This window comes from Pongo pygmaeus, chromosome 5 (assembly GCF_028885625.2).
Source record: "Pongo pygmaeus isolate AG05252 chromosome 5, NHGRI_mPonPyg2-v2.0_pri, whole genome shotgun sequence".
NCBI classification, from domain to species: Eukaryota; Metazoa; Chordata; class Mammalia; order Primates; family Hominidae; genus Pongo; species Pongo pygmaeus.
The window spans coordinates 55,818,752-55,833,532 of NC_072378.2; the positions used below are offsets into that span (position 1 = coordinate 55,818,752).

At 34.4% G+C, this 14,781-nt stretch overlaps 1 protein-coding gene across 2 annotated transcripts in view; it reads left to right on the forward strand.

Moving 5' to 3' along the window:
- HCRTR2 (hypocretin receptor 2) overlaps positions 1-14,781 on the forward strand; it is a 254,837-nt gene that overhangs the window by 204,257 nt on the left and 35,799 nt on the right. For both annotated transcript variants that reach the window (XM_054492660.2, XM_063665690.1), the window contains exon 3: positions 13,133-13,311. In XM_054492660.2, coding sequence (XP_054348635.1) covers positions 13,133-13,311 — 179 coding nt within the window. The remainder of the gene's footprint in view (positions 1-13,132; positions 13,312-14,781) is intronic.

Sequence of the window (14,781 nt, forward strand, 5' to 3'; positions counted from 1 at the left end):
TCTTATTGTACTTCTCAGTCTGAATAGTAGTTACAAGGGTATGTACACTCTGCTGTAATTTGTCCAGTGATACATGATGGTTTGTACATTTTTATACATGTGTGATACTTCAATAAAAATATCTGAAAAGCAACAACAGCAGTGGCAAAAACAAAGCCCATTAACCACAAGAAATAATCATGTAAATTGTTTTCTTCAAATAAATGTGTTGTAAATAACTTCTCTCACTCTTTGGCATATATTTTTGTCTTCTTTTGATATACCCTAATTTTAGGTTTGTTTAATTTTTCAAATATGTCCTTTATGTTTAATATATTTGAGGAAATCTGCTTAAGAAATGCTTATCTACTCCAACATCTTATCAATGGGAATTTTATTTTTTTAATTGTCCAATTTAGATCTATAAGTAACCTGGAATTTATGTTTGTATATGATGTGATGTAGAAATCAAATTTTTATTTTTTCTATGTAGATATCAATTTATTCAGTATCATTTGTAGAAAAGATACTTCTTTGATAATGCAGTACATGGCACTTTTGTCATATGTCAAGAGTCCTTATATACGTAGGTGTGGATCTCAACTCTTTTTGTTTGTTTTGTTCTTGTTTTTGATCTCAATTTTTATTCTATTCCCTTGATCTACATTTATATCCTTGTACCAGTACTATACTGTTTTGTTTACTGACACTTTGTATTAATGTTGGATAGCTAATGTAAATCATTCAAATTTGTTTTTCCGTAATATAATACTGACTAATTTTGGCCCATTGTATTTTTATATAAATTTTGAAATCAGCTTGCCAGTCTTTACCAAAAGAAAGCTAGCATTTTAATTTGGAATGCATTGAATCCATATATCAATTTTAGAGAAAACTCACAGCGTTACACTACTTATTCTTCTATTCCATGAGTAGGGTATATCCCCCTATCCATTTAGGTTATTTTTCATATTCCTCATATTTTACAGTGTAGAAATCATGTGTTTCTCATTATTTTTTTCCTAGATGTTGAACATTTATTATTCTATTGTCAATAGTATCATCTATTTAAATTGCATTTTCTAGTTGTTTTTATTTAATAGAAACATAATTGATTTTGCATATATACATTATATTTTATATATCAATTTCTCATAGCTCTTATGTTACATATTGTTTTATATTCAGCAAGTGTTACAAAGGTATTTATTAAGATTAGTAGTTTATCTGGATATTCTTTCACACTTAATAAGTATGCCCTCTGTGGATAATGATAGGTTTTATTTAATCCTTTCCAAACTTCATTATTTTATTTATTTTTATTGCTTTATTACCCTTGCTCCAGCACAATGCTAAATAGAAATTACCATAAAAGACTTTGTGCACTTACTCCTAATCACTGAGGGCAAGACTATTTATGTGAATTAGTATTTGTAGATATTAACTTTTGAGAATTTAGCTGTCAATCCCAGTATGACAACTTGGAGGTGATGCATTTTTTTCTTCCTGCTTTAAGATTTTTCCTTTTGTCACTGGTTTTTCAGCAGTTTTATGATAATATAAGTGGGTGTGATTTTCTCTTATATTTATCCTGGTTGAAATTTATAGCACTTCTTATATCTATAAATATATACCTTTAATTCATTTTGAAAAATTCTTAGATAATATATATGCCTTGCCAATATCTTTTTAAAGATTGCTTTTGCCTCATGCTACTTCTATACACACATATTGAGAAGCCAATCACACGTATAATAGAATTTTCACCATGTGTTATGCACACTCTTCTGCATTTTCCTTTTTTCCTCTCTGTTTTTTAGCTTGGATATTTTCTATTAGTTTGTATAATCCTCTTAGATGGTTCTATCTAATCTTTCTTTCTGTTAAATCTATTTGTTGTGTTTCCAATTCACAGATTTTTAAGTTCTATAATTTCCTTGGACTATTTTTCTATTTTTTTATATTCTTTATAACATATCTAATTTCTTAACACTATTAATTCAATCATTTTAAAATTTCTGAAATATTTTATGAAAAAGTGTAGAAATTATTTTATGTTCTAGATGAAATATTATCTTCTTTCATAGAGAATTTGCTTTTGCTTTGGCCAGCAGCTAGTGTTGGGACAGAAAACCACTATCCCGTCAGTCTCTGGAGGCATTGGAAGCTGGGCTTCATTCTTTAGGAGAGGTTGTCTACTTCAGATTTATCCCTATCAGAGTTCATAACTTGGAGTTACAGCTGAAAGCCAGGGTTGTTTACCTACTTGATAGGCCTTGAACTCCAATTATCATCTTATTTTTGGTTAGGCTACTAAATTTCCTGCTCAGCATCTCATATTATCAGCTTTGTTCTCTGTTTCTCTTCTCCTGTTCTTAGCTAGTGTTTGCAAATTGCCAAAAACTTTGAGAAGAAAAGAGGTGCTAAATGCCAGAGCATCTCCCCCTTGCATTTTCTCCAGGATATTGGCCTTTGATGTCCCTTTTGCCTTAGTAGCTTTCCAATGTCTTAAATAAATGTGTAACACTTCTGGTTGTTTTAGGTGGGAAGTTTGTTCTGCAGTAAGCTTATCTGCCGTTACCAGAAATAGAAACTATTTTGTAATAGTAAAACAAATGTATACTTTTGTACTACAGTATTTAATACTTCAGAGAACAATTGGTACTTTCTGGATATTCTCAACCAGGAATATGTGGTTGAAACTGCACAGTTTTCTGGAGATGATTTAGGTTCTTCCCTTCTTACTCTAATTCTGTCACTGGTTGATCTTATCCACTCCACAAGCTTTAATCACAATTTCTATTCTGATGAATCCCAAATATTTACATGTAAAGAAATTATATCCCCTGAAGTATAGAACCATAAATCTAAATGCCAACTGGATATTGACACTAGGATAACTCACAGGTGCTTCAAAATTATATATACAAAGTTGAATTTCTCATCTTCTATCTACTCTTCCAAACAAAGCTACCTCATTATCCTTTATCCCCTAGCTCAGTGAGCATCCCCAGCTGTCAAGCAATATACCTGCTAATCATCCTCAGTTCTCCTTACTCTCTCATCCTCATATCTAATCTCTCACTAAGGCCTGATATTTCAACCTCATTATTATTTTTGGCATTCAACTTTTTCCATGTTTTGGTTACCAACTTGCTTTCTTGGAATTTTAAAACTGTCAATATTAATCTCCCTGCTTGCAACATAAAGACATATATTTTCCACATATTCCCCCTAAGTAATCTTTGAAAAATAGTAGTAGGATATTGCCATTCTGTTGCTTAAAATCCCTCAGTAATTTTGTAATTTTCCAATTCTCCACCGTCTGTAGGACAATATCCAAATGTTTTAACTGAATACACACACACACACACACACACACACACACATGCTCACACACGTTTTATGATTCATACTTTGAGTTTAATAGAAAGATAGAACATCTATAAGACAAAAACAGTTGTAGTCAGAGATTCTGGTATGCAAAGTAGGAGACAGAGCCAAGAACTAGAGGTATAACTTTGAATTATAATATTGGGTTGGTCTTCTATAGATGAGACATAAAGTTGTGAGAGTCAATAAGAACGGCTAAAGAAAGATAATGAAAGAACAAAAGACAAGTGGATTAAAGACAGATATGTGATGAAAGAGAAAAGCATTTCTACAGAAAAGACCCCCAAAATAAGTTCATTGCAGGTAGTAAGATGAACAGAAGTCAAACGTCTTGGGGAGGATCGGATTGGTTGCTTGTGTATGTTAATTAATGCAAAAGGGTCAAAAAGAAGGACTGACTTTATGGCCCTGTAGAGCTCTGAGAACAGGGTCAAAATCCAGATGCATTTCTAAGACATCACACTGGGAACGGGGACTTGTAATGAGTTATCTACAAAGTGTAAAAAGATGTGGGTAACCAAAAGATTGTCATTTCCTCCAAAACAAATTTTTCTGAAGTGAAACTGTTAACTACCAGGTATAGCCATTAATAGAACTACAGACACTAAGACTATGGAATCTTCCGTCTTCCTAACCTTCTCCTCAGGCCAGCCTTAAAGGCCTGTGAAGATCTATTAATAACACTGCTGTTTTGTTCTCTGGCAGCTCTTGGTGCCAGAAGGCTTGGTGCCAATTTGTGGTTGAGCCCCTCCCTGGGAGAAACCATGCCACTCAGAGACAGCTGATAAGTCAAGCCTATTTTCCCACTTTCTTCACTGTATTTTTCCTGTCTGAAGAATTTGTTTATGGATTTGATTTCTATAGAGATAATAATCACAGGATTCAGTGGTATAGCATTCCTCTATGCATTTTCTCCCTGCACATTTGTTTGTGTGAAGATACTCTTTCTAAATCCCTTTCAAGACAAATTATTAATTGTGATATATTAATTATTCTTCACTGTACCTAACGGTTATCAACACTACAGAGGTGCCATTGGTTGACAAAAGTGAGAGCTTTTGTCAACATTAACATAATGAGCAAATGGCAATGAGAAAATATTTGTCCAATTAGAGATTTTTATATTTTCTTTTCTTGAGGAAATAAAAACCGAAACACATTTAAGATGTATTGCTGTTTGTGCATATGTGGTAAATTGCTTTTGTTTTTTTTTTGAAATGGAGTCTCGCTCTGTCACCCAGGCTGGAGCACAGTGGCGCGATCTTGGCTCACTGCAACCCCCGCCTCCCGGTTTCAAGCGATTCTCCCGCCTTAGCCTCCGGAGTAGCTGGGATTATAGGCGCATACCACCATGCCCAGCTAATTTTTGTATTTTTGTAGAGATGGGGTTTCACCATGTTGGCCAGGCCGGTCTTGAACTCCTGACCTCAGGTGATCCGCCTGCCTCATTCTCCCAAAGTGCTGGGATTACAGGTGTGAGCCACCGCGCCCGGCCAGTAAATAGTTTTAAAGTTTTATTTAATCCCAGCACTTTGGGAGGCCGAGGCGGGTGGATCACGAGGTCAGAAGATCTAGACCATCCTGGGGAGGCCGAGGCGGGTGGATCACGAGGTCAGAAGATCTAGACCATCCTGGCTAACACGGTGAATCCCCGTCTCTACTAAAAATACAAAAAAATTAGCCGGGCGCGGTGGCGGGGGCCTGTAGTCCCAACTACTCAGGAGGCTGAGGCAGGAGAATGGCGTGAACCTGGGAGGCGGAGCTTGCAGTGAGCCGAGATAGTGCCACTGCAGTTCGGCCTGGACGAAAGAGCGAGACTCCATCTCAAAAAAAAAAAAAAAAAAAAAAAAGAGTTTTATTTATATTCATATTAGATAACCATTTGGGTAGCACATTTCACAACACAGATGCACTTCTTAAGAGCCCTCCATCCGTCAGCGTTGTAAGAAAGGAAGTGGCACGTTTGCATGTAATTCTTCTGAGACGGAGATTTAGGGACAAGTTTGCCCAGGTGTGTAGGTGGAGAATGGGAGATTGACAGGCATATTGGCCCAGGAAGACAAGGGAGTAAAACTAGCAATAGAAAGAAGGAGGGCCAATGCCGTAACAGTGGGATGGAGTGAAAACAAGAAAAAGAAAAATGCCTCAGGATTTGGTGGAGAGTTTATTTTACCTTTTTAAGATAACACTCCTGGTCAGCTTCCCAGATTCTGAAGTCTGGACACTGTAATGATTTTGGATGACTGCATTCCATGACCTGTTTCAAGGTAGGTTTTTTGAAAATAGAAGTTAAATATAGGCTTTCTTCCCTATGTATTCAGTTGCGTTTTTTTCTTTTTCATTTAGAAATGTTGTTTTATTTCACGTTCCCTTATTTATATTTAATTGAGAAGGTGTTGGCCATTTTATCCTTCTTTAAATATTATTTTCTATCTAGAAAATCCGACTTCAAATAAATATACTCAGTTCTACATTATAAAAAAATATTACAATGAATTTAATGCTTAAAACTCATTCCGGAAGTGACGATTCAAGCAGGTTCAAATGCTTTCACTGACACTTTGTGGCAAAGTGTGGAACTACAGTATATTTTTCCAAGTTGTTTTCCTGATACATTTTTTATGTGTATAATACGACAAATAACAATCAAGAAATTGTTATGCTATTTATTTATGTACTTATATGTAAATTAAACAACCAAGAAATCGCAAAGTGTTTTATTAAGATGATATCTAAACTGAAACATCACAACTTACTACAAATAATACTTTGTTTCAAAAATAATTTGAATTGCATATAAAAATCACAGTTGCTGTGATTAACATTGCATTGATATATTGGAACTAAGGTTTTTGGAAAAACTGTGTTTTCTTTCAATCTTTTAAAAAATACCATATTTATAAAATGAGTCATTAAGATTATCCCTGGGCATTTTCATTCTGTATTGAAGGTTTTTGAGGGACATCATTATTAGTTCAAAGTGTATTTCACATTTTGTAGTCTGTCTTATCATGGCAACTAATTTTTTTTCTTTTTTTTTTTTTTGTGAGAGGGAGCCTCACTCTGTCGCCCAGGCTGGAGTGCAGTGGTGCAATCTCGGTTCACTGCAGCCTCCACCTCCCGGGTTCAAGCGATTCTCCTGCCTCAGCCTCCTGAGTAGCTGGGATTACAGGCTCCCGCCACCAAGCCCGACTAATTTTTGTATTTTTTAGTAGAGACAGGATTTCACCATGTTGGCCAGTCTGGTCTCGAACTCCTGATCTCAGGGGATCCACTCACCTCGGCCTCCCAAAGTGCTGAGATTACAGGCATGAGCCACCACTCCCAGTCGGCAACTAATTTTTAAAATTGTGGTAAAATATACATAATATGCAATTCAACAACTTAATCAGTTTTAAGTGTATAGTTCAATGACATTAAGTATATTCACCTTATAGTGCAACCATCGTCATCATCCACCTCCAGAACATTTAAAATTTTTTAAAACTGAAACTCTTTACTCATGGAACAATAATGTCTCCTTCCCCTCTTCTCTTAGCCCCTGGGGAAAAAAAACATGTACTTTCTATCTGTCTGATATGATTGCTCTGAGTACCTCATATAAGAGGAATCATGTAATCATTGTCCCTTTCTGTTTTTACCTTATTTTAATATAACCAAAACTAAATAAATAAGCAAATTCTTAAAATAAAATTGATATATTTAGTACAGATCCTTTTGAGACACTCAGTGGTCCACTAATTATGTACCATGTCCATCACATCACAACATCATAAATTTTATAGTCAATTATTAGTTGGCATTTCAAGGCCCAAGTATATGTTTAATAAGAGACGCAATCTTACATATGCAGTTTACATGTTCTTAATCAAGTCTTAGCACCAGCATATCACCTTAGTTTACATTTGTCTAAGTGCAAGTATTGGTTTTGGAATGTAATTTTGCTCATATACAATCTGTAAGATACTAAAACAAAAGCTAGTTTATTTTAAGTGAAATAATGGCAAAGGCCGTTTTAAAAATGTTGTATTATTTTCCCATTTGAAAATCAGTTTAGTGTTTAGCCCATAAAACAACAGGAAAATAACTTAAATCATAAAGACTATATCTGAATATTATTTAACATATTTTATAAAGACATCCTTCTCTGCTTCATGGCTGCAGATGTTTTCATGCAGCTTGAACCACTTTCCATGTCTTACGGAGAATGTGCAGGAGCTATATATCATCAGATTCTTTCAGAGAAAGAGCTGGTAAGACAAATGATAGTCTGAAAGATAAAGGAAAAAAAGAATTGGTATCTTCTTGGCACCTCTGCATTTCAAAAATACTATTTCAATAAAGTCCATGTTAGAGGTGGAATTCAAGAATTCATTGAATCTGCATTCTTGCCTTCTGCTATCTTCTTTCGCCCTCATATGCTCAATTATTCCTCACTCCTGGTTAATGAAGGCAGGCTTTTAAATACAGACTAACCTTAAATTGACTTCAATATTGGTGTTTAATGGTTATTCACAAAACTGATTTAAAATGTGGTATCAAGTTCAGGTCCTGGGATTTACCAAAGTTCATCAGAGGACAGTACATGGCGAATTGAGAACCATAGCCTACTTTATGTCTAAGAGAATATTGACAAACAGCTAAGTTCTCTGTGAGCTCTCAGATTTCACTCAAAAGAAATGAAGAAAGTAAATTCTCTGTTTAGCCTTTGGGTCTTTTTTCTCCTTTTAAAGAATTTGCTCATGGGAAAATATACCATACCAATGGCAGCAACATACTATAAGTTTATGAGCAAATCAGTTCCATACATAGTTACTGCAGAGTATTACAGGCAGTATTTTTGTTGGGAGAAAAGCAGCAGAAACTTAGCAAAGTAAGGGAAAGAGAAAAAGCAGCTTATAATGATAAAGAGCCTTTGTGCCAGTAGACAGATAAGAAAAAAATACAAAAGAAATCCATAATGATCCACAATAATTTTAGAATGCAATTTATGGCCATGAAGGGTACAACATGTGATTGGGTATCAAAGAAGAAAGAAGCCATGTTAATTTAGGCTAATTAAAAGATATTTTGTGAAGCAGAAAGTTTTTTATTTGGTTGGTTGATCAGTTGATTTTGGATAGTTTTGGGTACTATCTAATTAATTAGAAAGCTACTGAAATGGAGTATCAACCATTTCCAGACAGAGGAATGGCATGAGTGATGGTCTGGGCATGGAATATGTTTGATACACAGTGAAATATCAAATTCACTCTGATGTTCTGTGTATTTTACAGGAAACATTATAAGGGATAAAGGGCAAAAATTCAACAGAAACCCAGTTACTATTGGCCATCTGAGAATTTTGTACTGTCCAGGAGAAAAGAGAGCTCTCATTGAAATGGAAGAGTTAATACAAGACATTGTGCTTGTCTGTACTCCTACGTATTTTATCCATTAAAGGAATTAATGGATTTTATCCATTTTATGACATTTATTTTATTATTTTATGACATTTATCCATTAATGATATTAATGGATAAAATATATAGGAGTACAGACAGGCACAATGCATGGGGAAACTATTAGGAGGTCACTGCAATACTCTAGCTAATGGTTACAACAATCTGACATTGGGTATTTGCAACAGGAATAGAAAGAATATAATAGAGGAAAGAGATATTTTGGAGATTTCAAACATAATTAATGGAAGAAAATGGAAGCTTATTATACTTCAGAGAAGCACAAAGTCCAGTGATAAGTTTAAGTTGTATAAATTTAGTGTGCTCTCAGGAGAAGGTGATGTTTACTTGTACTTTTAGAACCTTGCACGGGTGAGTGGGTTACTGAATAAACAAATAAATGTTTGTGTAACACAAATTTAGAGGATGTGCAGTTGTAGATATATATGTAGTTCTGAATAGTCCATTTAAAGACAGATACTAGGTTTTCTTCCAGGGTTTCTAGAGTTTTGGTTCTTACATTTAAGTCTTTAATCCATCTTCAGTTGCTATTTGTATATGGTGAGAGACATGGTTTTAGTTTTGTTCTTCCACATATGGCTAATCCAATTTTCCCAGCACCATTTATTGAGTAAGGTGTCCTTCCCCAGTGTCTCTTTTTGTTGACTTTGTTGAAGATAAATTGCCCGTAGGTATGTGGTTTTATTTCTGGGTTTTCTATTATGTTCTATTGATCTATATGTCTATTTTTATACTATTAATAGTATCATGCTGTTTTGGTTACTATAGCCTTATAGCATAATTTGAAGTCAGTTAATATGATACCCACAGCTATGTTCATTTTGCTTAAGATTCATTTGACTATTTGGGCATAGCCACAGTCTTTAAATATTTGATGGACATAATGTGAAAATCACACTTAAGATATTTTTAAATGGCACAGTAATATTATCTATCACAAACTCAAAATTCAAATGTATCCAGTTGTCCCAATAGCTTTCTTTATAAATATCTTTTTTTTTCTTTTTATTTCTTCTTAGGATTGAAAGGTAAATATCCTAGCATCTACACAAGGTTCCATCTACGATGGAACCGATATACATATACACACACACACATAGGAATACATGTATGTATACAAATATACACATACAATACATAGGAAAATTATATATATATATATATATATATCTTCCCCCAAAAGTGTGCCTTGGCTTTTAAAAAAGCTTACAAGATCTCAAACTGTCTTAATAGACTGACAGTAACCAAATCAATCATCCTTCTCATTGCTGCTCTGAGTAGATTGCACCTGGAGAAATGATTGCAGTTATGGATAGCTCACTTAGAGGTATTACTGATAATCTGAAGTGTGTTCAGGATAAAATAACCAGGGTGATGGGGAATGAAAAGCCCATAAGTTTCACATGATGGATTCTGATTATCTTTAGGCTGGAGAAGCATAGGCTAGGGAAGTGGGCATAGCTGTGGTTGTTAAATACTTGAATGAATGCCTTTATGATTTGAATTTTGTTTCTCCAAAAAGATATGATTAAGTCCTAATGATCATTACTCAGAATGTGACCTTATTTGGAAATGGGGTCATTGCAGATGTAATTTGATATGGTAAAGTCATATTGCAGTATGGTGGGCCTTTAATCCAATATGACTGGGATCCTTATACGATGATGGGCACGTGAAGATAGAAACACAGTAGACTGTCATGCACTGACAAAGGCAGAAATTGGAGTTATACTGCTGCAAGCCAAAGAGCACCAAAGATGGCCTGAAAACCACAAGAAAATAGGAAGAGACTAAGAAGAATTTTACTACAGCTTTCAGAGAGAGGACAGCCCTGCTGACACCTTGATTTGAGAGTTCTAGCTCCAGAACTGAGACAATAAGTTTGTATTGTTTTAAGACACCAGGCTTATGGTACTTTGTTACAGCAGCCCTAGAAAACAAATACAATGTACATAAATAGGTAAAGCTTATTTGTTCAGTTCCAAGAAATAATTAGGATCTAGTAAGCAGAAATGAAGGGAAAACAGAACATGAACAAGAACTTGCTAGTAATTAAAGCCACTGCAAAATGAACTCAAGGGCTCCAGCAGGTTTTAAATTACCTAGTATTATAAATGTTCAAGCAGGATGAATCAGAGATGGTGCAGAGGTGATTATTCATGCATCAGATGGAAGGTTAGACTGAATAATCTCCAAGTGAAAAAATTATATGATCCTATCTTAAAGCCCTGTCAAATAGAGGTTGGTAGCTTCCTTTTCATTTTCTGCTTCAATCAAGAGGATATATGGATGATATAGCTTAGTGGATAACACTTAAATTCAAGATCTGGTACTTAGTTTTACTTTTACTTACTCTAGTACTTAATTTTTCTTAGGTAGGCCCCTTAACTTCTCTCTCCTTATTTTCCCACCTGTTAAACAGAGATATTAATACTATTCACTTCCTAGTGTTATTATGATGACTCTAGTTAATAATTTAAAAAATGCTTAGAACAAGGCACAGCACATAGTAATGACTAAAGAAAGAAGTGCTTTTGAACATGTATTTGCTCTACTATTGTCTAGATTGTCTAGATATAATGCATTAAGTCTTCCCACCAGTGCCATTCCTCGTGTCCAAAATACAGTTAAAAGATTAGAAATAATTGCATGTTTTCTAAGAGTCTTGTGCATTTTTCTAGATCCAATATTGTACTATTTGGACAATTTATTGACCAAGTACCAGAAATATAATATTTTTGCCAATTTTCTCATAACAAACTGTGATAATGTGTTTGTCAACTGCTAGGATGGGTTTGTGTGTGTGTGTGAATATGTGTGTGTGTGTTTCAAGTGTTTATAGAAAATAAATCACTCAATGGCAAAATTTTCAAACAATAAAGACTACAGTTACCCTGATTAAGGTTCACCTGAGTTTTGGATGTTACCACGTGAGACTTAGAGGACGATGTGAAGTTTTCAAAATTAAATCCTCTGAAATCCAGGTATCTTGTTAAATTGACATCTGTTGGTAGCTGACAGCCAATTTCAGCTTCAGGAACTAGTAAGAACGTTTTCCAGCTTATGAAACTATTAATAAATGTTACATAATTTTCAAAAGATCCTCATTCAGTGATTCAAATTTAACAAAATTAGGTTTTATTTATTCACTATATAAAGATACTAATCCCTGCATTATTTGGGTGCATGGGTGACAGCTCTGACAGGTTTGTGATGCCCCAGACAAATTCAGTAACTTTCAGTGAAGCAAACCCATGAATAGATGTGATGGCAGTGTGTACACCTATATAATTCCAGAGCTAGTGATTATGTAACTTTTATATACGTCAGACTGAGGGAAGATAGGTAATGGAGGAACTGGGTGTTCTTTCAGTAAAGAGCAACTGAATGAGACAGTATATCTTTTGAACTGGGGATATACTACAAGGCACTGAGGGAGGCTGGCTATGAAAATATTGAAAAATATGTTTGATTGCAGGTGATGTTTAGAGGCCCTAAGGTAATAGAAAGGAGACAAAATTGAGTGTTTGGAACTTATATGTACTTTATTACAGTACTGTCATTTTCACCAAAGAAGGCAACCCATGTGGTGAAAAGACCACAAGTATTGGAGCTAAAGCCAAGTTATAGCTATAGTTTTATATTTTGTGAGACCATATGTCCTCAGACAAGTTTTGTGAGTTAATTTCCTGTGTCTCAGCTTCGTCTTTTATAAAATGTGGGTAATATCATTGTCCCTTAAGATTGTTGTCAGCATTAAACAACATATGTATATGAACCATCTAGCTCAGTATTTGGCAATGGTAGGAGCTGAATAATTGTTGGCTCTTACCTTAAAAAAATTATTTGTTAGAAGTTCCAAATGCAGGGTTCAGGAGCAGATATGGGTCAAGGTCATGGATGAGGCAAACACTACAATTCAATAACAATTGTTAGTTCTTAATTTATCTTAACTCAGCAACCGTTTCTGGAGACTCTACTACATATTGAGTACTGAGGGAATAGAAAGATGAATCAAAGACCATTTTAAAATGTCTGGCACTTGCAATTCAAAATCAAGTAAAAATAAATACAGCCTTATGATTTATTGAGAAATGTCATGCAAGGTAAATGAACTGATTTGAAGCATGTACTTAGCATTCACACAGATTGACAGATTCAGTGAAAACACGGCACAGCCTTCAATTATTTTTCCTTTTAAATACATATTTGTGGACTTTATAGAAATACTGACAGTGTTTCCTCACCAATACCTATTTTCTTTGTTGAGTGACTATTCCTTTTTGTTTTCAAATTAGTTTGTGTGGCAGTGTGGAAGAATCACCACATGAGGACGGTAACCAACTACTTCATAGTCAATCTTTCTCTGGCTGATGTGCTTGTGACCATTACCTGCCTTCCAGCCACACTGGTCGTGGATATCACTGAAACCTGGTTTTTTGGACAGTCCCTTTGCAAAGTGATACCTTATCTACAGGTAATTGTTTTTTATGCTTTTTTGAAGCTACTAAAAAATGTTCAGCCATAGCGATGGTTCTTACGGTAAATTAACTAGTGAGTTGAGAAATATATTTGCCTAAGGCATTGGCAAACTGAAAGAAAATAATACTTGAGAATTTCTGGAGAAATAAGTTAAGTTCTGGGTAAAAATTAAGCAACGAACTGCCAAATCATCATTAGATGCTGCACAAACATTTTTGCACAACTTTTTTGATTCCTAATTTGATTCCAAAAGTTTGATTTTACACAAACTTTTTTTGATTCTAAATTTGATTCCAAAAGTTTGATTTTGCACAAACTTTTTTGATTCCTAATTTCCCCATTGTTAAATAAGAAACTTGAACCAATTAATGATTTAACCAATTAATGATATCCCCAAACCAATTATTGATCTTCCTCTTGAACCAATTAATGAACTTCCAGTCCAAATCATTGAGGATATTTGTTTTTACAAGTGATTTTCTTTTATACTGAAGAATTAAGACCTACTTGGTAAAATCAGTGCCATGAACAGGTTTTAGTGTAGATTCTAATTCAAACTACTGGATTTGGAATCTCCGTTCTGCCATTCACCAATTGTATGCTATCAAGCCAAATAGTTGTAATTCACTTATTTTAAAGAATAATTTTAATGAGATCTACCTCATATGGTTGCTGTGATCATTTACTTACATAATTCATGTAAGTAACTTGGTGCAGTGATTACCCTCTGGAAGATGATGATCTTATAAAAACAGTATGTTCTCAATAAACATCAATTATCAGCATCAGAATCATCATTACTAGGTGTTTTCCTTTCCTTAAGAGTTAAAACAGCTTCTTTTTCTATTTAATTGCCATTTCAGTAATTAAGAATGAATACTTTCAGAGATTAGTGTTCTGATGTGTTTTTCTTTCCTTAAGAGTGAAAACAGCTTCTTTTTCCATTTAATTGCCATTTCAGTAATTAAGAATGAATACTTTCAGAGATTAGTGTTCTGATTTTTATTATAGCTCTAAAATTTTTGAAACAAAAGATTCATCAGATAATGTTCACATTCACACATCCATCCTAAAGGATGGATTTCCCTTAGGAATTGGACAGCGAGTGAAATGGTGACCACTCTCTGCTTGTCTTCTCATAGCTTTCCTGCACCCTCAGTTTTTACTCCATGCAGTCTCCCAGATGGTGCTTATAATATTTTAAGAAAACAGAAAATAAGCTCCCAGTAACAAAAAATTAGGGACGGGGGCACAAATAGCCTATTACTAGACATCATGCTGATTAGGCTTTTGGAATGAAATGTTGCAAAGAGATATTTAGTTCAATAGTTCCTCAATTACCTCTTATAAAAAGAAGTGAAAAATTTTTAAGGTTAAACATTGTTTATAGAATAGTAAGTGGAAAATACTATAGAAGTTATAAGCTCCATGTATATATTATGTTTAATTATAAAGCTAGTTTGGG